The 27,258-nt window shown below is 41.9% G+C and overlaps 1 protein-coding gene across 1 annotated transcript in view; it reads left to right on the plus strand.

Annotated features, from left to right (window-relative positions):
* Window positions 1–27,258, plus strand: part of ADCY2 (adenylate cyclase 2) — a 358,775-nt gene that overhangs the window by 279,840 nt on the left and 51,677 nt on the right. The window contains exons 14-15 of the mRNA XM_084782845.1: window positions 2,587–2,684; window positions 17,055–17,139. Of these exons, the coding sequence (XP_084638971.1) occupies window positions 2,587–2,684; window positions 17,055–17,139 (183 nt within the window). The remainder of the gene's footprint in view (window positions 1–2,586; window positions 2,685–17,054; window positions 17,140–27,258) is intronic.

Below are 27,258 nucleotides of genomic sequence, written 5' to 3' on the forward strand. Positions count from 1 at the left end.
GACATTGGGCATTCTGGTTTCTGCAACACTGATGCACACTGCCTCTAACTGGGTCAGGGCTGCCTGGCTCGCCTCTGCTGCTCCCAAGCACTCAGTCAGCACATTTTTTTCCAAACTCTTTCTTTGCCCCATTGGTATCCTCTGTACTCCTGGAAGTAGAGATGCATGGCTGAGATTCAGAAACAACAGGAAACAGCAATAGTTTTTGTGTAAAATTTTCTCAGAAAAGCCTTTAAAGCCATGGTTCTCAACCTTCCTAATATGAAAGCCTTTACTACAATTCCTCATGTTACAGTGACCCCAAACCCCAACATTAGTTTCATTGTTACTTTATAACTGTAATTTTGCTACTGTTATAAATCATTTCTAAATATCTGTTTTTCCAATTGTCTTAGGTGGCCTCTGTGAAAGGGTCACATGACCCCCAAAATGGGTCACGACCCATAGGTTCAAAACTGCTGCTCTAAAGCAACAACAACAAAAACAACAAAATCACTCCTAATAAATAGGCAGTGCTGTTGCACAGATTTTTCTAATATGTTGACAAAAGTCTTGGATTTACATCTAGCCACTTCATTAGGAAAATTAGAAAACTCAAACTTTTCATTTTTCTTCATCTAAAGACTTTGGTACCATGACTCTTAGAGCTGGCTTAGCGTCAAAAAATAAAAGCAGAAGATGTTTGATTTTTATAGATTTGCTAAGTGCAGGTTTAAAATCGCCCCAAGAAGGATGTGCAGTTCTGTTAGGCCACCTGAACCCCATCCACTCCTGTTTTTGTGTTGATAGAAGGAACCGGGATCAGAGGTCACATCCATCATCCAACCTCATAGTTACAAGTGCAGATTGAACAACATGATTAGGTCGGTGGCAGTATTTGTACAACTGTCATGAATATTCTACTCAGAAGACTCAGCTCATACTTTTGTTGAAACTGAATGAAAACATCAAGCATCACAAGTCTTTCCAAAGTCCATGAAGATGGATCTCACCAGCACGCCCAAGTTTCTCTTTGTGCGCCTGGTCAAGAAGACCAGTTGCCGCCTCCTCAGTAAAATGCTTTGTCTACAAATTATTACCAAATTAATACTTAGTACTGTCTTACCCTAACAAAGAGATGCTTAAGGGCTGCCGCACTATACCATCCTTCTAGAAAGTCCTTGGGTGATACCAAAAGGCAAATCAACCCATCTCCAACAGAGCTCTGGAGAAGTGAAAAGCTAAAGAAGGAATAGGAACGCATAGGGCCTAATCACATTCCAGCAATTATGCTAATGTAACGCCTTCATCAGCATGCAAATTGTCCTGGCTATTAAGTCACAAAATTCAGCAGGAAAAAAAAAACTCTAATAAGGAGAAGGTAATCATCATTAAGAACACAGCTTTTGAGTAATTGTACACTCGGTCCCCGTGTGTGGCTATCTGCAGATGCCAACGCTAAGGCAAAGTCTGGAGAACACTGGGCTTTAGGCACCCACAGCCTGCACTTCTAGTAAAAGGGGAGAGAATAGAGTCAGCACCAAAACGTGAGTGATTCCAGTTCAAGAATTGCATCTGCTTCTTCCCAACTTGGGAACCAGGCCAGGCGGTTCCTAGGTGAACCAGCTAGGTAGCTGATAGAACCTGATCTACAAAGAAGTTCCGATGCCATTTCACAAAAACTTCGTCTCCTTTCATTCTGTTCTGCGCTTGGTTTGGGAAGCATGTGTAGTTTCCTGTGTGGAAGGCTGCCTTCCGTCTTCCTGATGCAGATCCTAGGGCTTTGTGCACTGCAAGTCCCATAGCATATTAATCATTCATATTAATATGAATTCTGCTCTGGAGTCCCCTCAACCAGAAACAGGAACAGAAATAGTTTCCGCCTCCCTGTGGGTCTGCTGTCAGGCTATGTGTTTAGTACCTAAAACACTCTGAGTTGTAAATCACTTGGAACTGAGCTCTCAGCCACCACCATCATCAGTGGCTACAGTGGCATCTGCCTTTGTGTCCCTGAGTCAACCAGGAACAATGGTCTTGCGTTTTAGACAGAACCCTGGTGGTGCTGGACAAGGGAAAGGAGGCTCCCTGAGCCAGCCTCAGAGCCAATCCCACAGACCTTTTGTCTCCTATCTTCACTCAACACTTTAAGTAGCATTGAGACAAATAATGAGATAAAGTGTTAAAAAAAAGTGTGCATTTCCTATGTCTGTCAGTACCTATGTTGCATATATACAGTGTCGTCGTTTGGAAAGTCATTCCCTTTCTCCAAATAATGCTAGACAACAGAAACTAGGACACGGGCAAGATCGACAGAGCCCTTCCAGGCAGATTTTTTTTTTCTGGGCTGTTTTCTTCCTTGCTGGCTTGACCTCATTACATGGAAGTGGGTTTTCAGCGTTTACAACCATGCATCGCAGCCTTTGTAAGTCACTCACAGTTCATCCGGAGGGAGGACACTCTTACTGCCTGAGACAAGCAGCCATCGCTTGTTTCTGCTGAAATCTACAATTCCCAAGCATCAGCCTGTCCCAGATGTAACTAGGCTACTGGGTAGCTAAGCGCAGCTCTTCTCAAGACAACAACCAACCATGTCCTTTTCCTCCTCAGTACCGAGCCACTGCCCTGCCGGCATTCAAGTACTACGTGACCTGTGCCTGCCTCATCTTTCTCTGCATCTTCATCGTACAGATTCTTGTAGTGCCAAAGTAAGTTAATGAGCCCGCCCCCCGGTGGGATTCTCAGCTGGTGTGCCTCTCCGCTGGAGCCTGGATGGATTTAAAGGCTATGCAAGAGTGCTAAGTTACAAAACAGAGGGGCCATTCATCTTCATGGAATCACAGCAGTGGAGAGGTAGTGCGGATTTTGGTGGTTAAGGCTTAGTTAGTGATGATAATATTGGATTTTCAGTATGGCTAGTCTGATTTTCCTTATAGAAATGTTTATAAATAAACTTGACCTTTATTCCTTGGTCTTGGTTTTCGTCTGATGCCCAGTCTCGACAATATAGAGCAATAGGCTTTATCTACAAAGAGCTCAATTGCAAGGTGCTCTAGTTTCTTATAATGCCGAGGACCACGCCTAGAGCCTTAAGCGTGTGAGAGGAGTGTTCTGCCACGTGCCCAGGCCAATATCTAGTTTTTGTTAGAAATTGTGCCATTTCTGATTTTTTAGATGACATTGATGGGGGCTAAAGAAATGGCGCAGTCACACAGCGCTCACCTAACAAGCATGAGGAACTGACATTGGAGCCCTAACACCCACAGTAAAAACTCGGTCCTGCAGCACATCCTGTAGCCCCAGCACTGGGTGGGGTCAGAGACAAGTGGATCCTGGGATGGTTTTTTTTCTCAGTTATTTTAGCCAAAATGACAAGCTTTCGGTTAGGTGAGAAACACTGTCTCAAAAAAAAATAAGGTAGCTAGCAGCAACCTCCGGCCTCCACAGCACACATGCACAGAACAGTACACCTGCACATGTACATGTGCATGTGTGTGTACATACAATGTCATTAGAGGAAAGAGCAGCACCCTCTCTGGGCGTGCCCACGCCTCCATCTTTTGTACATTCTGTGAGCTATGCACCCTCCTTTTGTCTTAAATACACCCTCTGTAGTCCAGCTGATTTTAAGAGAGACATGGATACAGAGGAGGAAAATCTGAGCCAAGCAGGACCCATACTTTAGGATGGATTCCTTCAGGTCCTGCCCACTGGCAAAAAGCATTCTATTGTAACTGGGGAGGCTGGGGTCTCATCTCAGCGTTCTTAGGCTCCATAATAAAAGGATTTAAGAACAGATTCAGAAGAAAGCTTGAAGGCAACTTTATGAGAGTTTTAAAGAAAAATGCAAGCCAGGTAAGCTCTAAATGTTAGAGAATTCCTGAAGGAAATTGATAGGAAAGGAGGCGAGAGCAACCTATGCCATTTGTAAGCAACTGTGGGGTAGAAATGTTGATGTAGAGTGGGACTTTAGAGAAAGAGTGAGATTGCCCTAAGTGACTGGGGGTTTTGGACAATATCTGAAAGAGAGACATGGAGAAAAGAAAAAAAAATTACACTTTTCTGAGTAACTCAGAAAGTCAGGCAGGCTTAAGCCAGTATTCTCACCCAGTGGTGAGAGCTGAGTTTCTGAGAAGGGGACTTACATTCTTCTTCTCATCTCTTTAGCATGGCGCCAGGTGAATCAGCCTTTCTTTGAAGTGGCTGCTTGGCCAGGTGATTGACAGGCCAGGCTGGATTACCATTGTGTTTGGGTAGCTTAGACTCTTTGGTCTTTAACCAAGGGCAGGTGTAAATTACAGTTTCTTGACAAAGGAAAATAGCTATCGTCAATGGGCACCAACAGAGCACTGATTGAGGTTTCTGTGACAATCCTCCATCTTAAAAGTTAACCTCACATCATTTAGGAGATGCACTGAAACCTGGGGATAGATATAGTCAGCTTCCACCATGAAAAGCCAGCGATCTGGTTCCAACGCTGTTCAGCAGACAGGAGCAGTGCCTGAACTGGTGTTCTGGTCACATTGCCACAGTCAAGGCAGGGTTACTCAGGACCCAGACCTCCCTCCTGCCTCCAGAGTCTGTACCCTAAGCTGCCTATCCACTTTCTGTCTCCTGCTTTTGCCATCCTGTTTCCTAAAGGAGCCAACCACTCATACTTTCTTAATGTGGCTGTCTCCAAAGAAGACAACTCTCAATTTTGTTTAGAGGACGTTTTAAGAAACTCATCATTCTTATAATAAATGGATATATAGAAAAAATTCTGAAATAGATTTTTCTCTTGCCACCGCCTATTTTGTAGGTGCCAAAAGAAAAAAGCTAGCAAGCAAGCATTTTCAGTCTGCCAGGATTCAATGGTGTGCTCCAATTTACCCTGTGTAGTGCATCCAGGATTTGTGGGCAGCCAACCTGCTTAGCTTGAGTGGCATTTTTTTTTCCTGACCAAGATGCTTAGCAATTAAAAACAAGTGCTGTCTTCCCCTCTATACAGCAAAGGTTTTTTTTTTAATCCTGGGCACTGAGCCAAAATAATGGCATTTATAGGAGTAATAGCAAGGCAAGGCATTATTCATATGTATAGTTCCTCAGCTGTCTCTCCAGTTTTGGAGATGTTCCCGCCAGATTTCCTTCTTTTCCACACATTTCCATCAGCAGACATGGGCCAAAGACATCCTTTTTTTCTGCTTAAAAAAAAATCCTCGGTGAAATTTCCTACTGTCAGCTGATCAGCTTTCCGTTCAAAAATGCCAGCAAATTAAGTTTCTTTCTAGTTACCAGGCCTGCAGCAGCTGGTACATGAGAGAAATGTGTCCCCTACCCAGACTTCCAGGGAGCAGAGGCATGGGGGTGAAGTCATGACTATCCAGTGCGCTGCGGCCTCGTTGCTACTGTTGAGTCCGGGAGCCTGTGCATCTCCCTGCATCTGTCCATCACATGAGCCTCTGTGTTACCCACATCCTAAGTGATGCAGGGATGTCACTCACTGGAAGGAGTTAGAAGCATGAATGGCTGTTTTAAAAAAAAAAACATCCCCAAAGAAGACAAAAGCCTGATTAAAAAAAAAAAACAGTTCATAGTTCTCAGTTTTAATAAAGAGATTTCAAGTAAGTATTCCTACAAATTTTAAAAAAAAAGATGACATTACATAACACAGTGTCATCCTGCAACGTTGGCTTTGGTTTTCTTGTCTTTTATATTCTGCTGTGTCTTGATGAGCCCAGGGAAAGTGTACTCTCTCGAGCTTCACCACATGCTTGTTTCTAACTTGAACACTCACGAGTTGACCATCAAGCCCTGTGCAGGCCACATAGGCCAGCTTTGCTGCTGGTGTTGTCAGAGGCAAGGCCAGGCAAAGGCTCCTGCAGCCGAAGCGGCTCCGGGCCCCCTGCCTGTCTCAGAGCTCTTATTGTATTGCCTTTCTTTTCTTCTCTCACCTAACTTTTGCACGAGTCCTGTTTATTTCTATTTAAATGATGTTTGCTTTCGACTGTTTTAAAGAGACACAGAGTAACGTCGCAAACACCCCAGTGTCCACAGCACATAATTTCCAAAGGCTAAGCCTGTTTCCTGTGTACTACAAATATGATTCTTCTTCTGGGCACTGTTTGCATTTTATGTGTGTTTCCTAAATTATCTCTTCAATCTGTTCAATTGTAATACATGTTGATGGGATACTATTTAATCTATATTTTTATTGTATTTGTTTATTAGTACCCTCATCTCTGCTATCTTATCTTGATAACTTATTTGTATTCATTCTCCTAATTTTTATTTTTATTTTTTAACGCATTTTTATTGAAAAATAAAATAATTCATATTACATGTAATTTTCTATCCCATCCCATGCATCCTCCCATTCCTCCCTCCCTCCCACTTTCACCCCAATCCCCCTTCCCTATGACTGTGACTGAGGGGGACCTCCTCCCCCTGAATTTGGTGCTAGGGTATCAGGTCTCTTCTTGGTAGTTCGCTATCCTTCCTCCGAGTGCCATTGGGCCTCTCCAACAAAGGGACATGGCCAAATATGGGGCACCAGAGATCCTGTGAAAGTCAGTCCCCAGTCTCCACTTAGCTGTGGAGAATGTTCTGTCCCTTGGCTAGATCTGGGTAGGGGTTTGATGATGACTGCACGTTTAATCCTTGGTTGGTGCCTTAGATCAAGCAGAACCCCTGGGCTCAGATCCACCTATCAAAATGTTCCTCTTATAGGTTTCTAGGACCCTCTGGATCCACCTACTTCCCTATCCCCTATATTTTTCTCACCTAGAGTCTCAATAGGATGTCCTCACCTCTATCCCACTTTCCTGGTAGGTGAAGACTTTCATGGGTCCTGCCCCTTGGGCTAGTGTCCAGTTATAAGTGAGTATATACCATTTGAGTCTTTCTGCTTCTAGGTTAGCTCACTCATTATGATCATTTCTAGTTCAATCCATTTGTCCACAAATTTCGGGAATTCCTTGTTTTTAATAGCTGAGTAGTATTCCATAGTGTAAATGTACCACAGTTTCTTTATCTATTCCTCTACTGAGGGACACTTAGGCTGTTTCCATGTTCTGGCAATTATGAATAAGGCTGCTATGAACATGGTTGAGCAAATTTTCTTGTTGTGTGCTGGAGCATCTTCTGGGTATATTCCAAGGAGTGGATTAGCTGGGTCTTGTGTTCTCCTAATTTTTAAAGGATCAATCAAATTCTTAAATTCTCCTGCCGGTTCTGAAGCACGGGTCCCCACATGTATAATTCATGTGGATTCATCCCATTCTCTGTTATTGCAGTCTCATTGCATGACTTTGCAGGGAATCTGCATCCTTTAAGAATTTTTGTCTCTTCTGACTTCTTGGCATAGACGTGCATCTGCCCCTATATTCCCAAGTGCCTGAGTGTCACCTTTCCTGTCTTTGCTGAGTTGATGAGCTGCCTGCCTACAAAGGAGACAATGCCATATCCATTGCTTCCCTTCCAGCCCAGAGCTCCCAACTGTGCATTGTGTTTCCATCTTGGATTGCAAGCTCTACAGTCTTTTCCTTCAGGGTCCACTACTTTGTATGTCTGTGCTACATTGAGGTTAATTCAACACCCACTTTACATTTGTAATTCCAATTATAAGTGTGTTTGCTGGGTTGCTGTGAAAAGGTGACTTCTAAGTTACACAGTTCTGTATTTTGTCTGTTGATTTTGAACACCCATTTCTTTTATCTGCTGTGATAATATGGTTGGCTTCATTCCATTAGTTAAGGCCCATAAGTGGATGGATTGTGTCACTTGGCCTGTTGACTATGCCATGGAGGTTTCTCCTTTCACTGTTTCTAATTTAGACATGACTTCATAGTCAGGGCTATTTTTCACAGTTACCTCATACATTCTTTCTTATAAATGCATCACTGAGGTTGCTTTTCATGCCGGAGACCTCTGGAATTCACCTGCTCAAGGTACCATCTTTGGCTATATCCCTAGGTGGATAATGTCTTAGTAGGTCATGGAGACTTGCATCAACATCCCTGGCATGGAATAAGACTGAGGATATTGAATATCAGTTGTGCCTTTTTCTACTTAGGGTCTCTGAGGATTTCCAGGTTGCTTTCTACTCTCTGGCAGTACAGAAATTCATGGCCCCTGATTTCATTTTTTAAAAAAATCTTAATTCCAGCTCCTAATCAAACTAAATTCATGGATGCATCCCTTACTTTGGTAGATATTAACCGCAGACTGCACACTGCATCTGCCCCTGGTTCCCTTAGGTTTGTCAAGTATCAGCACCTGTCGGTGTTTGATACCATCAATGGACTTAGTGATTTTATTTCTTATCTAATCTGTGTGGAGTATTCTCATTGAAATTCATACATCCTGCTTTTACTGACACACTGTTACCTTTTTTTTCTAGCTTTGTTGTGTTGTAATGACACTGCATCTTCTTCATAATGTATAGATCCATAGCTGTGAATTTGTAATTTTTGTATTTTAATTAAAAAGTGATAATTGAGCATATATATACGGGACAGTGTGGTATTTTGATAATTGTAGGTTTGGGGTAAATGACAAATCAAGATAGTTACATCTGTTACCTGTTAGGTCTTTTATTAAAAAAAAAAAGACAAACAGTGATTAGGGATGAGTGAGTGAGTGAATTAATGACTAACAGAGGGATTTTTTAAAAACTTAGAAATAGTCAGTTGACGAGAACATTTTTCTGGAAAAGGTTCTGTAACCTTCTTTAACCAGCCAAATTTTTGGAACCTGGCTCTAGTCTCAAGATTTGAATAGAATTAATTAAATTATCAATTGAATCCTCTTTTCAGGGTTCTTTTGCCATTCTGCCTGTACTGTATATGTACAACTTTATTACAAATACGAAGCTCTTTCAAAGACCAAATAATAATCAAACATGGAACGTTTTTGCATGTTTCAATTATTTTATTCAAATCATCTGTCAAACTCAATAATTATATTAAACCAAGCATTGTGAAAATTGTTGAAGCGAGGATAAGTTTTATTAATAATGTTTAGTTAGATATCTTGTGTTTCATTATCCAAGCTAAGCTAATAATAATGATACTTTACTTTTAAATTTTTAATAGCAAAATTACAGCCTCAGAACGATTACTTCTACTTAGACTCTGTCAATTTCCTTACTCACTTAAAGATATGCTTTCAGTAATTCTTTAATACTCTTTTCAAAAAGCCAGTTTTTAGTATTATCTCAAAAGAGGAAAATAATGAGAAAGCAGTATCATTCGTGCCCACTAGAAATGGGCAGAGTGGAATTGCCCTGGCATCAGTAATGAGGAATATTATGGTAGAGGCAGTTTGCTTGGTGGGTAATCAAAAACTAAAGCACACCTTAGGATAGCAGGCATATTATGGGATGGGAGAAACAGTGTCCAGCAGGCCTTCATGGCTCCCGTACTGCAGCCCACCGTATGGACTATGAATGTCTTTCCTGGTGCTTTGAAAAGCTGTGAGGGATTTGAAGCGGAGCTCATGATGTGGCTTTGCTCATGATGTGCTCGCTTTTGCTGGGGAGAGAAGAAACAAGGAAGAGTAAGATGTGGTGGTTTTCATGGAGATGGCACTGAACAAGGATAAAAAAAAAATGGTCCACTTCTGAGCGATAGGATAAAGAGTGATGCAGATGGCTCTTGCTGCTTAAATTAGATGGGGGAAGTGATCAGAGGTTTGTTTTGTGGAGTTTTGTTGGTGTGCTTCATTCAAGAAGCTAGAATTATAACCTACTGTGGAAGAGGCAGATTTGAGGGAAACTGCATCCTAGGGCTCATTGTTTTTACACCAAGGTTGTGTGCAGGCATTAGACACCACATGGATGCATAAGGGAGGAAGGAAGCATGTGAGCTTTGCAACCATGGAAGAGGTTGCACTGAGATACAATCTGGGAAATTCACCACTTAAGTAGACTTCAGGCCTATAGAAAGAGTTAGCACTCATGGGAGTTAGACTATGAGAAAGCCTGTGCACTCTCCTGTGAATATAACATGTTGGAAAACTCAAATCTTTACACTCTATTATAGCCATGAAGGGCAACCTTGCTAGCCAATGTCAGCCCCTTTTCCTTCCCCAACATCTGAAGACCTCAAAGCTCCGTGCCATCATCAGAGAGCCAGCTGCTGCGGCGATGAGTGTGTGAGCGCCCTCCCCTCTCTTGAACCTTCACTTGGTTTTGGTTTTGATTGCCCCTGGGGTCCCTTTCCTTTTCACATTGTATCGTTTATGAAAGTGGCTTCCAGTTATTTCATGGAAACTTGTAACTGAGTGTTCTGTCCCCTTCATCACCGCCCTACATGAATCCCATTCAGAGAATCTGACTAGAATGGACCAGTCTTCCTTGGAGGGGTGAGTCAGGATGGAGAGGAGGAGGCGCATGGCTATCGGCACCTTGAGATAAATCCCAGAGAAAGGCATCCCTGCTTATCCAATGCAATGGCTCATGATAAGGATGAACTGTGGGATTGGGAGAACGCGCTCCTGCAGTTTCTCTCCCCCAAACTGAGTGTTTCTGTCTTTGTTAGGGCCCCTTTCTTTCATGAAGGCAAAATCATAGAAGGGGAAAGGACTTGTTCTCCAATCATGAGCCCTTTCCATGAGTGTAACAAGACACCTGATTAAAGTGCCAAAGTCAAACATCACCACTAAAAGGTGTCAGTTTTCTTGCTTCACGGCAAGGAAGAGGCAAATTTACTTTTCAGTAAGTATATAAATCAATTATACTCATGTGTTTAAAAGAAACGGCTTTGCAACAAGAATGTTAATTAAAATTGATTAAATTACACAACATCTTGGTGTGCTTAATGGGCCAGAGCATGCTTTCGAAAGAACAAGCTGGATAAATGGTGGTAATTAAGAGCTTTTGACCAACCACTACTTTGACTTGTGGTATCTCTTGTTCCCAGGTGTCTTCTGTTACAAAATACTGTAGACTTAATTTTATTTTATGGGGTTTTGGATAGCAGAAGTCTGTTGTGAGGGTGGTGGCAGCATGGAGAGGTTCTTGTGAGGAAGCTCTTACGCTTGGCGACTACCTCCACTCTGATGATCTATTCACATCCCACTGGGCCCATAGCCAAATGCCAATGCCTTGGTAATAAGATTTTAACAAATGAGTTTTGAGGCACACAAGTGTTCAGTGCATAACAACCTTAGAAGAGATAAATGTACATATGAATAATAATGACATGTGTGCCAGTGTTCCCTGATATAAGGAGTTAGGAAAATGACATTAATCCATTCTCCTCCAGGGCCTGGGACCTCTCCAGAAAGTTAGCTAGATTTTAGCTGAATTCCATCCTGGTGAGTAGACTTAAATCCAATCAGACAGATAGTGGTTACTCCCAAAATTAATGTGACTCTATTGTAAAGCCGGGGATCTATTGCATGGCTGGTCATTATTGCCGCTCACAGCCTGTACTGCTGGGTAGAACTGTTGATTGCGCTTTTCCTATGGCACCTTGCGAGGCACCTCTGGATACCAGGAAAGTGGGTCCACTCCTTGTTCTACAAACAAGGACGGATATTGGGATAACGTTATCAGCTTCCAGATTACTGTTCCATGGAACACTGAACCAAACTGCAAAATACATATTCTCCAACTTTATATGAAATGCTGACCAATATATAACTTCTACAAACTCAGAAACACCATCAAGAGATCTGATAAAGATTGAAATAACTTAAAAAGAGTTAAAAATTTTAAAGTCTGATATATAGACACAGCAAGATCAAATAAGAAACCACTAACAACATCTAGCTGTTTAAAATATCTAAAAATATCCCCGTGTATTTTCATCTTAGATTATTTGCCTGTGAATAAGCCACAAGTCCACTAATAAGTCATAAGAGAAATTTTAAATGTTAAATAGTAACAGCTCACATATTAAGACATGTGAAATATACCTAATGAAGTAAGTAAAGCGTACAGATTACTGCTTTTTCTTGCATTAGAATAGAGGAAAACTTTTACTCATTTAACTGTTTCCAACTTAGGGAGGCAGGAAGAGATGAACAAATTAGAATCAAATGGGTAAATAAAATTAGATATTTTTTGTAGGGTTTCTCTGTGTAATAGCCCTGAAGATGGGTCAATATTTTAAGTCAATAAAATAGAAAATAATTAAGAAAATTAATAAAGCTTAAATTTTGCTTGCTTTTAAATTATCTCTTTTATCTTTTTAGGTTATAATATAATCACATCATTTCACCTTTCACTTTCCTACCTCCAAACCCTCCCATATCTTCTTTCTTGTTCTTTCAAATTTATGCCCTCTTTTTTCATTAATTGTTATATACATATCGGTGTATACATATACATTCTTAAACACATAAATATAGCTTGTTCAGTCTATATAACGTTTCCTATATGTGCATATTTTCAAGGATGACTGTTTGGTATTAGAGAGCCAATTGGTGCATTCACTGGGGAAGACTGTTTCTTGTGTTCTAAGTATTTCCTAGTTGCCTTTATAGAGTGTTGAGGAGAGCTTTTCTGGGCCACCTTAGCGTGTCTGTTGTCCTTGTTCAGCTCATGTTTGAGCAATCATGTTGTTGAGATTTTATGGCTGTAGCTTCTGACATTACCAGGAGACACAATCTCACAGCAAATGCCCTGGTTCTCTGATTCTTAGAAATCTTTCCGCCACCTTTCCTGCAACGTGCCTTGAGCCTTGGGGACAGGAGTTGTATTGTAGGTGTACCTGTTGGGACTGGGCTCCCTAATTCTGCATTTTGATTGGTTGTGGTTTTTCTGAAATTGTTTTTTATCTATTATGAAAGGAAATTTTCTTGGTGCCAGGTGAGGACAGTTATCTATCGGTATAAGGTCAAGTATTGAGAATGTAGTTAGGAATTATGTTGGTTTTGTGAAGTGGAGGTTGGAGGATCTGCGACTTCACTAGCCCGGTTTAACTGGTTATGGTTCCAGTAAGACACATGATTTCTGATCTTAGCCATTCTGATGGGTGTAAGATGGAATCGCAGAGTTGTTTTGATTTGCATTTCCCTGATGATTAAGGAGGTTGAGCATTTCTTTAAGTGTTTCTCAGCCATTTGATATTCCTCTGTTGAGAATTCTCTGTTTAGTTGCAAGCCCCATTTCTCAATTGGGTTATTTGGTTTGGTGGTGTTTAGTTTCTTGAGTTCTTTATATATTTTGGATATTAGACCTTTGTCAGCAGGTTACCAAGAAGAGACTTGATACCCTATGAGCATATACAGGGGGAGGAAGTCCCCCTCAGGAACAGTCATAGGGGAGGGGAATAAGGGGAAAATGGGAGGGAGGGAAGAATGGGAGGATACAAGGGATAGGCTAACCACTGAGATGTAATATGAATAAATTAATAAAGGAGGAAAAAAAAGACACATGATTTCCCTCCTGTTGAGGGGATCTTGATCCAGAGAGCTGTCCGTTGTCACCAAGGTACCCATGCCACTTCTGTGCCCTGAGGGTCGTCCTGTCATGCTGGTCACTGTTGGGGTTCACAGGCATCATAGCTGGGTAGCACTGTTGTTTGCTGCCCTCCCATAGATCCTTGAGTTTTATTGTGATGTAATTTCTAAGAAAATTCAGCAATCATAACATTCTGTGTACTCCAGCATCTCTTTGGGGAAAAAAAAAAGGAAATTTTATTGGAATATTCAGACATATTGACAAGCCCAGAGTCCTAGTAGGAAACACTTTTACACTCTAACATTCACAGTTCATGTGAGTCGGCCTCCGGAGAACTTGACTAACTTCTCAGGCTCTCCCAACGTTTATAGATAACAATAATACCAACAATAAGTAAAATACATCTTTTATAAAATGCCTAAGACTTGGTAGAAACATGACATATTTATCACACACTGAGCAAAAATAAATTAATTTTCTGCTCAGATATAAGGAAATTAGATATACTAAAGGCCATCCAAAAATAACTATCCTGCAGAATTTGATAATAACATTTTTTAACTATTCTCATATTACAAAGAGATTAAAATTGAAATTATAAGCTTGGTAGAAAAGAGTAACATGAGTATTTATAAATCAAAGTGAAGGATTTGATTAAAAGAATAATTATTGAAATATTTGTGTCCTTAGATACATTTATTAGAATATGTAAAATATTACTAATATATAACAATCAAGAAAAAAGAACAGTATTGTTTTCAGTAAAGTTATTTTAAGTTGAATTGTAAGCCAGTAATACGCAAAATGAACAGAAATTATAGTCCTTAATAGTGAAACAAAAACTCAAATTTTGAGTTCAGCAAAATATGCAAAGTTTCAAGACTCATTCAGAATTTAGAAAAAATAATACCAAACACAAGAAGAAATTATTTCCAACATGGGTTACTTTTACACTATAGGAAAAGTTATGTAGTATTTTTGTAGTTTATTTTTCAAATTATAACTATATTATTTTTCTCCTTCCATTTTCTTCCTCCATCTCCTCCTATGCTTCCCCTCCCTTTGTTCTCACTCAAATTCCTGGCCTCTTTTTCTTTAATTGCTGCTGTGTGCACACATACATTCCCAAATACATAACTACAACCTGCTCAACCCATATAATGGTATCTCATGTATATGATCTCAGGGTTGACCACATGGTATTGGAGATGGGCAGCTCTTCCTGAAGATGATCACTTTTCTGGCTCTCAGCACTCCCCAGTCACCATATTTCTTGGTCTAGTGTCGAGAACCCACGAGTTTGCCATGTTAGCATGTTCATTGTCAGTGTTGTTGTTCGGGTATTGTTTAGGTATCCATGTTAACGGATAATGTTTTGAGGTGTAGAGTATCTAGGGAAACAATCTCACAGCAAATTTCCCATTCATCTGTCCCAAATCTTGCCACCCTCTTTGCTGCAATGATCCCTGAGCATTAGGTACAGGAATTGTGTTCTAGGTGTGACATGGAACTTTTACATTTGAAAATCCATATAAAATAGGCAACTTCCTAGTGTCATTATCAAGACTGATCCAAGAAACAGAACCAACAAACACGGCAAAACTATAGTATGCCTTCTAGTAAAAACGGATATCAAAAATATAATTGCACGGGGTCTGCAGAGATGGCTCTGTGGTTAAGAGCATTTACTGCTCTTTCAGGGGATCCAGGTTCCCAGGCCCAACATGGTCATCCACAACCATCCAAACCTCTAATTCTAAGAGATCCAGTTGCCCTCTTCTGACGACCACTAATAACAGGCATCTATAAGGTATACATTCATGCATACATGCAGGTCAAACATTGATACACATAAAATAAACTTTTGAAGATCGAAGAATGCAACCACATGGACATCCTGTGCATGCTACATGACGAAGGTGGAACTTTCATCTGCCAAACAGGACTCTCTCCTATGTGTCTGTTTGGGCAGAGGAAAACAGCTGATACTTAATTATGGCTGCTGGCTACCTCTGAGATGTAGACTGTCTAGATTCCCTCCACTAAGGAAGCATTTCTGATAGTATTTGGTAGGACCAGGGCAGAGGGCTGGTAGCCAGGACCTTTGCTTACTTCTGACCAGGAAATAAGACCTAGAAGCTTGATGGCCCATAATGCCAGTCAACAGTCTAAATTTGAAACCCGTGCGCCATCTTATAAGGGTCTTACTTGAAAGCAGCGTGACTCGTTGTCTCAGAGTTGGTTTGGATTGATGTTTACAATGGATGTCGAGGCCATGGTGAGCATCTCTTGGAGCAGTTTAGGTGCATAGGAAATTGGGTGAGGAGATTACGCGCCATCATGGGAGCTTTAAGTGTTGCTCCATACACCAGCTGCTCACTTTGTTGCTCTTCTTGGGTCTCGGGGTGTATTCTTGCAAGGTGATTGTGGTTCTGTTTAGTCATTTGTACCTGATTCTTCTGGTCCCTCCATTGTTGTCTGGAGAGTTCTCTCCCCCTCAGTGATATTCCTTCTGTTTCTTCCCTGTTTCTAGCCTGTTGCATTTGCACAAGCTTCCTTGGTCACCTCAGATTGCATCCTACCTCACCTTGAATGTTCCACTTGAATTTCATGGTGCTTCTGCCCTTCTCATACCCCTGAATTCTAGCATGGGATTTAATGACATTTTAAAGATTTTGAATTATTTAATTATTTAAAGTGCTATTCAGGAATGCATAATTTCCTTTTAGCATAGATATTTGTGCATGCTGTGTGTGTGTGTGTGTGTGTGTGTGTGTGTGTGTGTGTGTGTGTGTGCGCACTGCCTTGGGGGTGCACGTGAGGGTCAGATGTTGGCATTTGGTGTCTTCTATCACTCTCCACTTTATTTACTGAGAAATGATCTCCTATTGAGCCCGAAACTACCAATGCAGCTAGTCTGACCATGGGCTTCTATATGCACCTTGTTTATTCTGTGGTACTGAGGATGCAAACTTAGGTCTTCATCCTTACAGGTCTTTTATCCGCTGAGATTTCTCCGCAGTCTTGACAGGCAGGTCTTGTGGGTGAGCCTGAACACTGTCTGGGCAGGATGGACCTAGTGAGCATGCTTTTTGTATGATCACAGGATGCTTTCACAGTGCTTTTGCATTTCTGCTGCCTTGATCAAACATGTGTACGGCCTGCCCTATGAAACCCTAGAAGATCAGGAGACACTTGCCTGTGTCCATGCTGAATAAGTTGAATCTGAGTGGCTGGTGTGGAAGGGAGTGGAGATTCAGTGTTTCCAAGACATGAGTTTTACAGGTAGGACGAGGTGCTCCAGGCAGTCATGGTGGCATCCATAGAAATAATAGGCTGTAGGACACCAGTAGCAGGAATAAGTCTACTCAGAAAGGTTTGAACAAAGGGAGCATAGGATAGTCATATAGAAATGGTCCTTTCTTCCATAAAGTACCAATGCTATAAGCCTGTTTTACTCAGTTGCAGTGTGTTACTCCATCTTGGCTGTCAACATTTTTCCAAGGACCTATGTTTCATCTGGGTGACTTTTTTTTTTTTTCATTTTTCATTTCTCAAAAGAAAAAAAAATCATTGAAGGTTGAAGTCCTGATTGAGTAAATTCCCAGCTAAGTTAAAAGTGTTACTGGTGCTTTCCAGAGTCATGAGCTTGACCTCCACTAACCTGTTGCTTTTTCTTTCCTGGTAGAACGTCCATCCTTGGCTTCTCCTTCGGAGCTGCGTTTTTCTCCCTCACCTTCATCCTCTTCGTCTGCTTCGCTGGACAGCTTTTGGTAGGTGCTTCAATTATAAAACCTCCGTGGGAAGTGTTTTCATTGTATGAAAATGGCTTACTTCAATTTTTCAAAAGCAAGGGGATCACTGACTGGTATTTGAAGAACCATGGTTTCTAGCACCCGTTAGGCCTCAGGTATAAACTGAGGTATCTCATGAGTGACCAAGACATTCATTTGATCGCCGTGACAATGTTGGATGGCATTTCATTATTTCTTCCCTGAATGAGGCCTCAATCTGTACCCGGACTGGCCTCAAAAATCCTCCTACTTAAACTTTCTAAATAGCCGAGGAATGGATATGTACTACAGCACCCAGGAAAAAATGTTGGTGCCACCCCATAATACTCCTTGTTTTTGCTCATCGCTTTCTGTTGAGTGTTTTTAAATCATCTCTGAGTTTCAGAGCATGTGTAGCAGTGAATGCAAGTATGTCACTTGCATGTAAAGGAACACAAAAATATTTTTAAATACACCTTTTAAATCTATTTGAAGATATAAAAATTTGGAACCTAAAAATGGGAAAATATTATTTATTTGCATTTGAAGTCAACCAGCATAAAGTTTTATAATTATATGCTAGCTAAACACAGTTTGGGATATGAAAATCATCTCTTCATTTATGGTTGCATATTAACCAAGTGTTGCTAGCTGGGCAGAGCACTGTGGGGGCTATCTTAGGAAGCCAATAAGGAGACAGAAGATAAGCCAATGTTTTATCTTATTCACTGGACACAGCAGAAATAGGAGAGGCTACCCAAGCTGGACATTATGCACACATGTGGTACACAGACATATGTGCAAACAAAATGCCCATTCACATGAAGTAATGGAACACTTATTGTGAGAGTATGCATAGTTTTCCATGATCCATAGACTTCCCTGGATGGAAACACGCACAGACTCTCTCTCTTTCTCTCTTCCTTTAATACCCAAATCCTCTCCATCCCCCTTTTCTGGGTCTTCGGCATTAGATCTATCCCCATGGCTCCACTACAAACCCAGCCCTGTTCTAAAAATAACAAGTCTACAGCCTTGTGCCTAAGAAGCTGTGTTTGTCTCTGGCACGGCGGCCAGGCGTGGAGGAACTGGGACTGTTACTTCTGAGGAAACGCTATGGTCTTTCTCATCCCACCCTTTTTGGCCCCAGAGACTCAGCCTTTTGAGTAATAATAACATAGCCCTTGATCCCCCTCTTCCTAGACTGTGGACCTCCAAGTTCCCTCAAGATGAAATTCATAGTTCTTCATTACCTTTCCTGGGGGCTTCCCCAACCCTGATACCTACTCGCCACTAGCTAGCAAGTTCTTTGTGACTTTCTGGTGATTCTGAGACCATTTCAAAGCTACAAAGAACCAGTGTCTGCCTCCCTGTCTGGGGACACTATATGCTAGGGAGGGCAAAGGGGAAACGTGAAGGCATTTGTCCATTTATTTACTTTTAAAATTAGCATACAAAAAGGAACAAGTTTCCTTTGTGCATTTCAATATGTACATTATTTTGGATTACCCAGCACCCTGGTTACCAGCTTCACCTCTCCCCTCACTTGAACCCTTCCACCCCAGAATTATCTTTTCTATTTTCTTTCTTTCTTTCTTTCTTTTTTTTTTTTTTTTTTTTTTGGCTGCACATTTTTAAAATTAATTTGTTCATATTACAGATTGATTGTTTGCCCTTCCCCTGTTTCCTCCCATTCTTCCCTCCCTCCCACTTTCCCCCTTCTCCCCTCCCCTATGTCTGTGATTGAGGGAGACTTCCTCCCCCTATATATGCTCTAAGATTATCGAGTCTCTTCTTGGTAACTTGCTATCCTTCCTCTGAGTGCTGCCAGGCCTCCCCATCCAGGGGAAGTGGTCAGAAAAGGGGCACCAGAGTTCGTGTGAGAGTCAGATCTCACTCTCCACTCAAAGGTGGAGAATATCATGTTCGTCGGCTAGGTCTAGGTAGGGGTTTGAAGTTTACTGCCTATTTCTCCTTGGCTGGTGCCTTAGTTTGAGGAGGACCCCAGGACCCAGATCTGCCTGTCATAAAGTTCTTCTTGTTCTATTTTCATGTCTCATATGTTTTGTTACCTGCCCCCAAATCCATTCTGCAGGTACTCACCCCCACATAAACAAATAGCTACAGTCCTAGCATTTGAGAGGCAGAGACAGGAGAATCACTTGTAAGTTCAAGGCCAGCTTGGTCTCCATGGTGAGTTCCAGGACAGTTGATGCTACATAATAAGACCCTGTCTCAAAAAGTAAATTAAGATCTCTAATCCACATGTGAAAGCAAGCAATCCAGCAAGCAAGCAAGCAAGCAATGTGAAAGCAATCCACATGTGAAATACACATGTGGTATTTGTGTTCCTGACTCTGGGATACCTTGCTTAATATATTTTTCAGGTATATCGTATTTCCTTCAATTTTCATAATTTCTTTTTATGGCTTAATACAATGTCATTGTTTGTGTTTCACGATTTCAGTATTCACTCCTACATTTATGGATGTGCAGGCTGATTTCATTCCCTTGCTGTGATGAATACCATAACAATAAACACGGGTGTGCAAATATCTGTTCGGGAAGTTCCAGAGACCCTTGGGTATATGCACAGAAGTGGTATAGCTGGGTCATATGGTAGTTCTATTTTTAGTGTTTTGGAAAACCTCCACACTGATTCCCATGTTGGCTGTACCAGCTCACAATCCCATCAGCAGTGAATTAGGGTCCCTCTTGGCCAGCATCCTCTTTAGCAGTTGTCATTTGTGTCCTTGATATCCACTCCAAATACAAGGAGTTCTCTCACCACCCCCACTCCCACACAAAAACAACTCAAAATGTATCTGTGCTCTTAAGTCAAAAATGAAAATGCTGAAACTTCCAGGGAGGGAAAAAACTACTTCAAGCTATAGGTATAAAAACAAATTTGTGAAACAGGACTCTACTAGTACAGGGAATAACCCAAGAATTGACAAATGTTGTTATGGGAAGTGACATAAAAGAAAACTATTAGCAGAGGAAACAGCCCACAGAATGGGATAAAATCCTTGTCAACTATAGTTTAGATAGAAGATTAATATCCAGAATGTGTAAGAATTTACAAACTGAACACTGACAAATACAAACCCACTAATCAACAAATTGGCCAATGAACTGAATGGGTAGTTCTCAGAAGAAGAAACACAAATGGCTAATAAATATCTTCAAATTTGTTTAACAGCCTCAACTTTGGGAAATGCAAGTTAGGGTGTTTGCTCTTGAACATCCAATAAAGGAGTCCTTGAATAAGACTCTGTGGAAGCCAGTTGTATCTTCAGGAAGAGATTCTCATGCAAGTCATTGGTTCTTTTGGTGTTTGTAGGACTCTGTAATGGTTGTTTAATGGCCAACAGCAAAAAATGAAAGGGTTACATGTGCATTGTAGGATGTTCTCCAAATAGAGTGGAAACGTGTGTATTACAGATGTTCTATGGTGATCATAGAGAGATGGTGCTACCCCTGGCTGCTCATTCTCAGGCCCAGGAACACCTAGCAGTTGTATAAGAGCTGATAGGATTAGCATTTACGTGTTAATTAAATACTAAACTTACAAAAATATGCAGAATGCCACCAACTGTTAACCTTCTGCAAACGTAAGTGCCAAGGGCAGTACTGACGCTAGGGGTGCCAGCGTCAAGTTCTCGCTGTGAAGAATTAAAATAAGCTGCTGTTCAGAAGGAAGTCAAGCAGAGGCAAGTATGCTGGCCAGCTTTACTGCTGATTATCAGCTTGACTGGAGTAAGAAGCACTTAGCCACTGATGAGACACACCTCTGAGTGTATCTCCGAGCACAAGAGGGGAAACTCGTCTTGGATGTAGGTGATACCATCACATTAGCTAGACTGAACTAGGAGGGGCGATAGGAAGCGAGCTAAGTGTTTCCCCCCTCAGCCTCCTCGTTTTCTGGTCCCACTGCCATACCTCCCTTGCCGGGATGGATTGCGTTCTACCAATCTGTGACTCAAAAATGACCCTTCTCAAGTTGTTTTTGTTAGGTATTTGGACCCAGAAATGAGAAAAGTTACCAGTACTATAAATCTGGCCAGTGATGTCCTTGCTATTATCTGCACAGAATGTGCAGTGCAAAGAAGTCACACTGGTTGGCATTTCGTAGTTGCCTTCATAAAAGGAAGAAAAGCATGCAGTGTGCAAACACTTCATTGATAATGGCACAGAGCTCCTTTCTGTTGACCCCAAAATGTGAAGAGGTAACTTGTTCTGAACCTTGTCTGGACTTTGTTTCTTCTACAAGGGACCACTAAACAGCTCGTCCCTGCCCTTCCCTCACACCTGAAGCTTGCCATTGCCTCCTCCAGGAGTTCTCCCTCCTGCTTCCCCCATGACACTCACTTCCAAGTTCTTGCTCAGGGAAATGAGTTCAGCAGCGGCCATTCTCCCCAAGACCTTGGGATCTCCACCAGTTCTGTGACGAGCATCATGGGACTCCAGACCTGTACCACATCCTTGATCCTCAGTTTTATAACATGCATTTTGACCTTTTTTATCTTATTACTGTTTCCCTGACATATAATAAGTCCCTTAAGACAAGAATAACTTCTCAACGTCCAGTTCGCCTCCCACTACAACTAGTATAATATTAACATCCAGTTGGCCTCCCACTAGACCTTTATGATACTGTCTACAAGAACACGTTTTGTAAGTAGTTGCTGTCTAAACCCAGGCATTTCTATGTCCCTCCTCTGCTCCATGAAGTCCCTTCATCCCCTCAAAGATGCTCAGAGCCAGTGATGGAATAATTACGGCGGTGACCATGTTCATAACAAGTCCAGGTATTGTCAGACAGCTTCTGAACTGTGTGGGCGAGACTTACCTCTCTATGGTTCAAAACAGTAACCTTGACCTGAAATAGCACAAGAAAACATCCTCCCCAAACAAAAGCATATCTTTGAAAATGCTAGAAAACGTCAGAAGAAAATTTCCTCCCTGGTGTCATTATCTCCTGCCTTGTGCTGTAGAAGTAGCAGGAGGCCACCCAGCCAGCCACCTCCTTTAGGACAATGATGAAAGCGCAAATGCTGAGTTCATCCTAGGGGAGGAAAAGTAGGTCACACACCAGCTCACACAAAGCTCTCTCCCTTTTCGGGAGTGCTTGTCCATTGCTGTCTACCTTCTCTAATGGCAATACTGCGCTTTCGGCCCTCTTGGGCTGAACTTGCTGGCGACCCTTTTTCCATCTTGCTCTCAGCTTCTCTTTGTCTGTTTGAAAAATTAGTAATAATTTGATAATAAGTCTAGTGTAATGACATATGGCTGCTCAGATCCGAAAGTCTCCCTCTTTTATCTGATAAGCACCATACCTGGGTGTAATAGCTGCTGCTACAATCTGATTTTTTTTTTAATTCACATCTCTCCTCTTTGCCTTTATTTATTTTTTTTCTTTTCTGCCATTTTTCTTTTTTGACAGTTGGACTTGTCTCTCTTTAGTAACTTGGACAAATTAGCCTGCCTGTTTATTTGTGCTTTGGTTTTAGTTTCCTTTAAACTTGTGCTGTACACCTAATTCTCAAATTCTATTATAGCTGCATCTTGAACAATACAGGGCCCATGCTCTAATATCACCACCTCCCACCTTCCAGGCTCATTCTGTTTAATCTGTGTGTATTTAATAGTCTCGGATTATTCCTTTTATCATTCTTCTTGTCATGCAATGATTTATCTAACTATCCCCTCTGAAGATGTTATTGCCCTCTGGGATTCAGTAAGAAATACCTGCCTTTCTACCCCTTTTCACATTTTAATTTACTCAGATTACACCCCAATTATTATGCTCTCACTTGTATCCTCCTGTTCCCACCCTCCCTCCCTCTTCAATCCTATTCCCCTCCCCTAGACCCCTGACAGAAGGGGACCTCGCCCCCATCATATGTCCACAGCCTACCAGGTCTCATCAAGATAGCTTGCTTCGCCTTCCTCTGTGGGCCTCCCCATCAAGGGGAAATGGTCAAATCAAGAGCACCATATTTTCCATGAGTATCGCATAACAGCTTTCTTCATTTTACCAAAGCATGTTTCTTCATTGTGACTATTTATCATCATTTTTAAATTTTTTATTCTAACACCTCCATATTCTTCTGGCTTGAATAATACTGAGAATGCCTCCCTCCCTCCCTCTCTTTCTCTCTCTCTCTCTCTCTCTCTCTCTCTCTCTCTCTCTCTCTCTCTCTCTCATCTCCCTCCCTCTGTCTCCCTCTCTCCTTCCCTTTCTCCTCCTCTTTTCCTCTGCCTCTCCCTTCTCACTCTCTTCGTGTGGGTCCAACCTTAGCATGCATATATTAGTCAGAAGATGGCTTTAGGCTGTTGGTCCTCACCTTTCATATTACTTGAGGCCAGGTTTCTTGGTTTTTAGTGCTGCCTGTACAAGGCTAGCTGGCTTCATTTCCTGAGATTCTGCCATCTCTATCTCCCGCCTCAACACAGGAGCAGTGGGATTGCAGGCATGTTCTACCACACTGGGTTCTGAACTCAGATCCTTATAGTTGCAGAGCTGGTGCTTTATGAACTGAGCCAAGTCCATGCCTCAGCGAAGGCAGTGTTTGGGGGTAGAGTCATCTTTTCAGCTTTTTAAAATCCAGTTGCATTGTATCAGCATTAACTCTGCCATGGACGGTCTGCCTGTTTGGGATCAATAACTTGAGTGTTCACCAAACACCCTTCCTCTACATCACACATCTCCTGGGCCCCAGCCTAACCTCTGGGGTAAGATTTTCCTGCAAGTGGATATGCTTTCTTTCTTACTATATCTCAGTACAGTTAGCACCGGTCCTGTTTGTCAGTGATGAATGTGGTCCTATCTCAGTGTAAGTAAGATCCAATCCTTGGCCATGTGGGTGTAGTGATGAACAAGAATAGGAGGAAGCAGATTTGGTGAAATGATGCTAATAGTTACGTGAAGGACTACATCACCCTGGGCCCAGGGAGCTTCTCCTCTTCAGCTGAGCAGCATCTTCTGAGTACAGGGTAACATACTATTTGAAACAGTCTCATTTATAGTGTTGAATCCAAATGGGCAGGATTTTGATGAGCCTCTTTTTCTATCAGGGGTGTTACTCAAGTCCTGAAATCTGAATATTCTGAACTGTGTAGAGAACTGAAAATAGAATCAGTGTTGCCCCCTTTTTATAGTAAGTTAAAATGCCAAGTTGTAGGCTTCAGTGTGGCCTTTTCATACTCCCAGTTCTGTTTGGGGCAGGGTCTTTGTTACCCCAAGCTGATCCCAAACTCGCTAGATAACCAAGAATGACCTTGAACTTCTGATTTCCCTCCCTTCTCTTCCAGAGTGCTGGAATTGCAGCATGCATCACTATGCCTTGGTTCTTCATCATCCTTTGATTGTTTTCCTTCACTTTAAAATCTCTATCTCTTGGTTCTTTGTGTCCCTGTCATTAATTTCTCTGTTTGCCCACCAAGCCCTTCTGCTTCCTCTTCCTCGACACACTGATGATCATCTGTCACCATTTGTTTTTTTAACTCTGCCTCTTATTGGCCGTGTGCAAAGAAACAGAAATGCCTGCCTCCCTGACCTTGGAAACAATGACCATTTGGCTTGATATGTCTATAAGTGGTCACAAAATAACATCCTTCAGGGTCCAGAGAATACTGTGTGAGAAAAGGAACGAAGCCAGATGCATGCTGATGTTGTGGTCCTGGGCCCGTGTATACCAGACCACTGTGTCTAAAGAGTCTCTCCAAGTTCTGTTCATCACTTGATTCTGCTGCAGGAAGAGAGATGAAGCTCCCATAGGATTGTCCACATATGTTTCAGTGAACAAGCCTTGGGATAGAATATAATATGCTCTTATTAGATGGCATATTTAAAATAAGTATCACAATTTAAAACTGCAGAACACCTTGTTTTGATTTCATAATTTCAAAAGTGTCTGTATAGTAGCTAGACAATACTCCACTTACTCAGGTGTAACATGGAGATGTGCTGTCCTTGAAGTGATGAAGACTTATGGGTTGTTGTTGTTGTTGTTGTTGTTCTAAATCTTCAGGGTCATGGGTACTCCTCCTTCCCAATACATAGAGAAATGCATTGAGTGCAATCATTTTATCTCCAGAAAAATACTAACCCTACCCCATGGGCTGCAAATACAGAAGTAATGTCTTAATTGACCAGAACCCAACCAAATGTGTTGTCTGAAAGAGACTGAGCTAGATAAGAATATTTCCTTGGAGCTAGATCTTTGGGTTTCCTCCCTGCTTCTACAGAACACAATCCTGACTTTGTTCTCTGTCATTAGCATCAACATTAACACCACTAGATGTAGGATTCATTACCAACAATGACACACTTCCTTTGACCCATGACCCTCTAAGACTTAAGGGCCACCATATTGGGTAATAGGTTTAAAGAAATTGCCAACCCCTGTAGAATCCCCATTGTTTCATTAAGATGTGAAATACAGATCTGGCTCCCTTCTCCTGTGCTGTTAGGAGGAGACCATGCAGAGCACCAGCCAGAGACTCAGCTCCTGGAAGCTCCTGGAGTCAAATGGTGTTGACTTGAGTTCCGCAACAGTTTTTTTCAAGAAATTGCCTTGTGGAATCTACCCAAGGAGTGAGCCCAAAGCATAGGTGTTTATCTACATTAAAGGACTTGTGTGTTGTGGACTAACATTCTTCATGTTTTACATTGGGACTGTGAGCAAAGGCGAACCATAGTACAGAGCAAGAGGGGAAAGAAAGATTTGATAGACTCCAAGTCACAGAGACGCTGCTGAGAAATACCAGTGTTTTCTCCATTGAAGTGATGAGGAAAGTCAACACTTGTGAGTTCCCTTCCAGTGCCTTATATTTAAGTCTCTGAAAAGGCCAAGGGGGATGAGACAAGGGGGTGTGATTACTGTACAGAAAGTCTCACAACTGTGGGAACTGCACAGAAGCTGCTGCCTGGACACTTACCCTCTCCCCGCCTCTCCTCAGCAGCAGCCTTATTTGATTGTTGTGTTGGGTTCAACATATTACAGTGCTTATGTCAACAGTATTTTAGGAGTAATTTTAAAAGAGCACATGAAATAGATGAAGTAATGTAAGTGGTGTTTGTCAGTGCCATTGGGGTTATCGCACATTGAGTTTTAGTTAGATTGTACCAGGTCTACCACTGCATAAACTTGAGAGTAGTTTTATGCTTCCATTACCCACCCCCTTAGGGCTGGTCGCTTTTAGAAAGGTTGACACCTATCTCCCTGGAGAACTCTACAGACACTGCCTGTTGAGTGAGACAGAGGGCACCATCCTCCTGTGAGCATGTGACTGGCTCCTGGATGGAGCTGTCTGTGCTGTACCCTCCGACCTCAGTGGAAGTGAGACTCACAGTGGCTAGTCCACTGAGAAGTGGATATGCAAGCATCTGTGAGACACCATAGAACCATGTGCAGCCTGATGCATACCCACACAGAGGTAGGAGGGAACTAACTCTCTCTTGCAAGTTGTCCTTTGACCTCTGACCTCCACTCCACATGTGCATGCACATCAAATAAATGAATTTAATTTTAAAAATTAAAAATTATTCAAGTTAGCTATAGCCCCACCCTCTCTAATCCCCTCCCCCATCTCTTGATCCTGCTCTCCACCCTACAGTTGCCTTTCTTTTTTTTTAATTTTATTAATTCATTCATATTACATCTCAATGGTTATCCCATCTCTTGTATCCTCCCATTCCTCCCTCCCTCCCTCCCATTTCCCCCTTACTCCCCTCCCCTATGACTGTGACTGAGGAGGACCTCCTCCCCCTGTATATGCTCATAGGGTATCAAGTCTCTTCTTGGTAGCCTGCTATCCTTCCTCTGAGTGCCGCCAGGCCTCCTCATCCAGAGAACATTGTCAAATATGGGGCATCAGAGTTCCTGTGAAAGTCATACACCGCTCTCCACTCAACTGTGGAGAATGTCCTATTCATGAAGAGGCAAGCGGCTGCTCAGGGTGCTGAGAATAAATGGGGACTGAACACTCAGCCCTGACAGGACATTTATGCCAACATTGATAAGGCCTAGGGATCATTGTGGGAGAAGGGAAAGAAAGAGTGTGAGAACCAGATGGTGAGGAGAGGGGTGTGGAATGCCAACTTCTGGGCAG

Source organism: Acomys minous, assembly GCF_964271855.1.
Source record: "Acomys minous genome assembly, chromosome: 5".
Lineage (NCBI taxonomy): Eukaryota > Metazoa > Chordata > Mammalia > Rodentia > Muridae > Acomys > Acomys minous.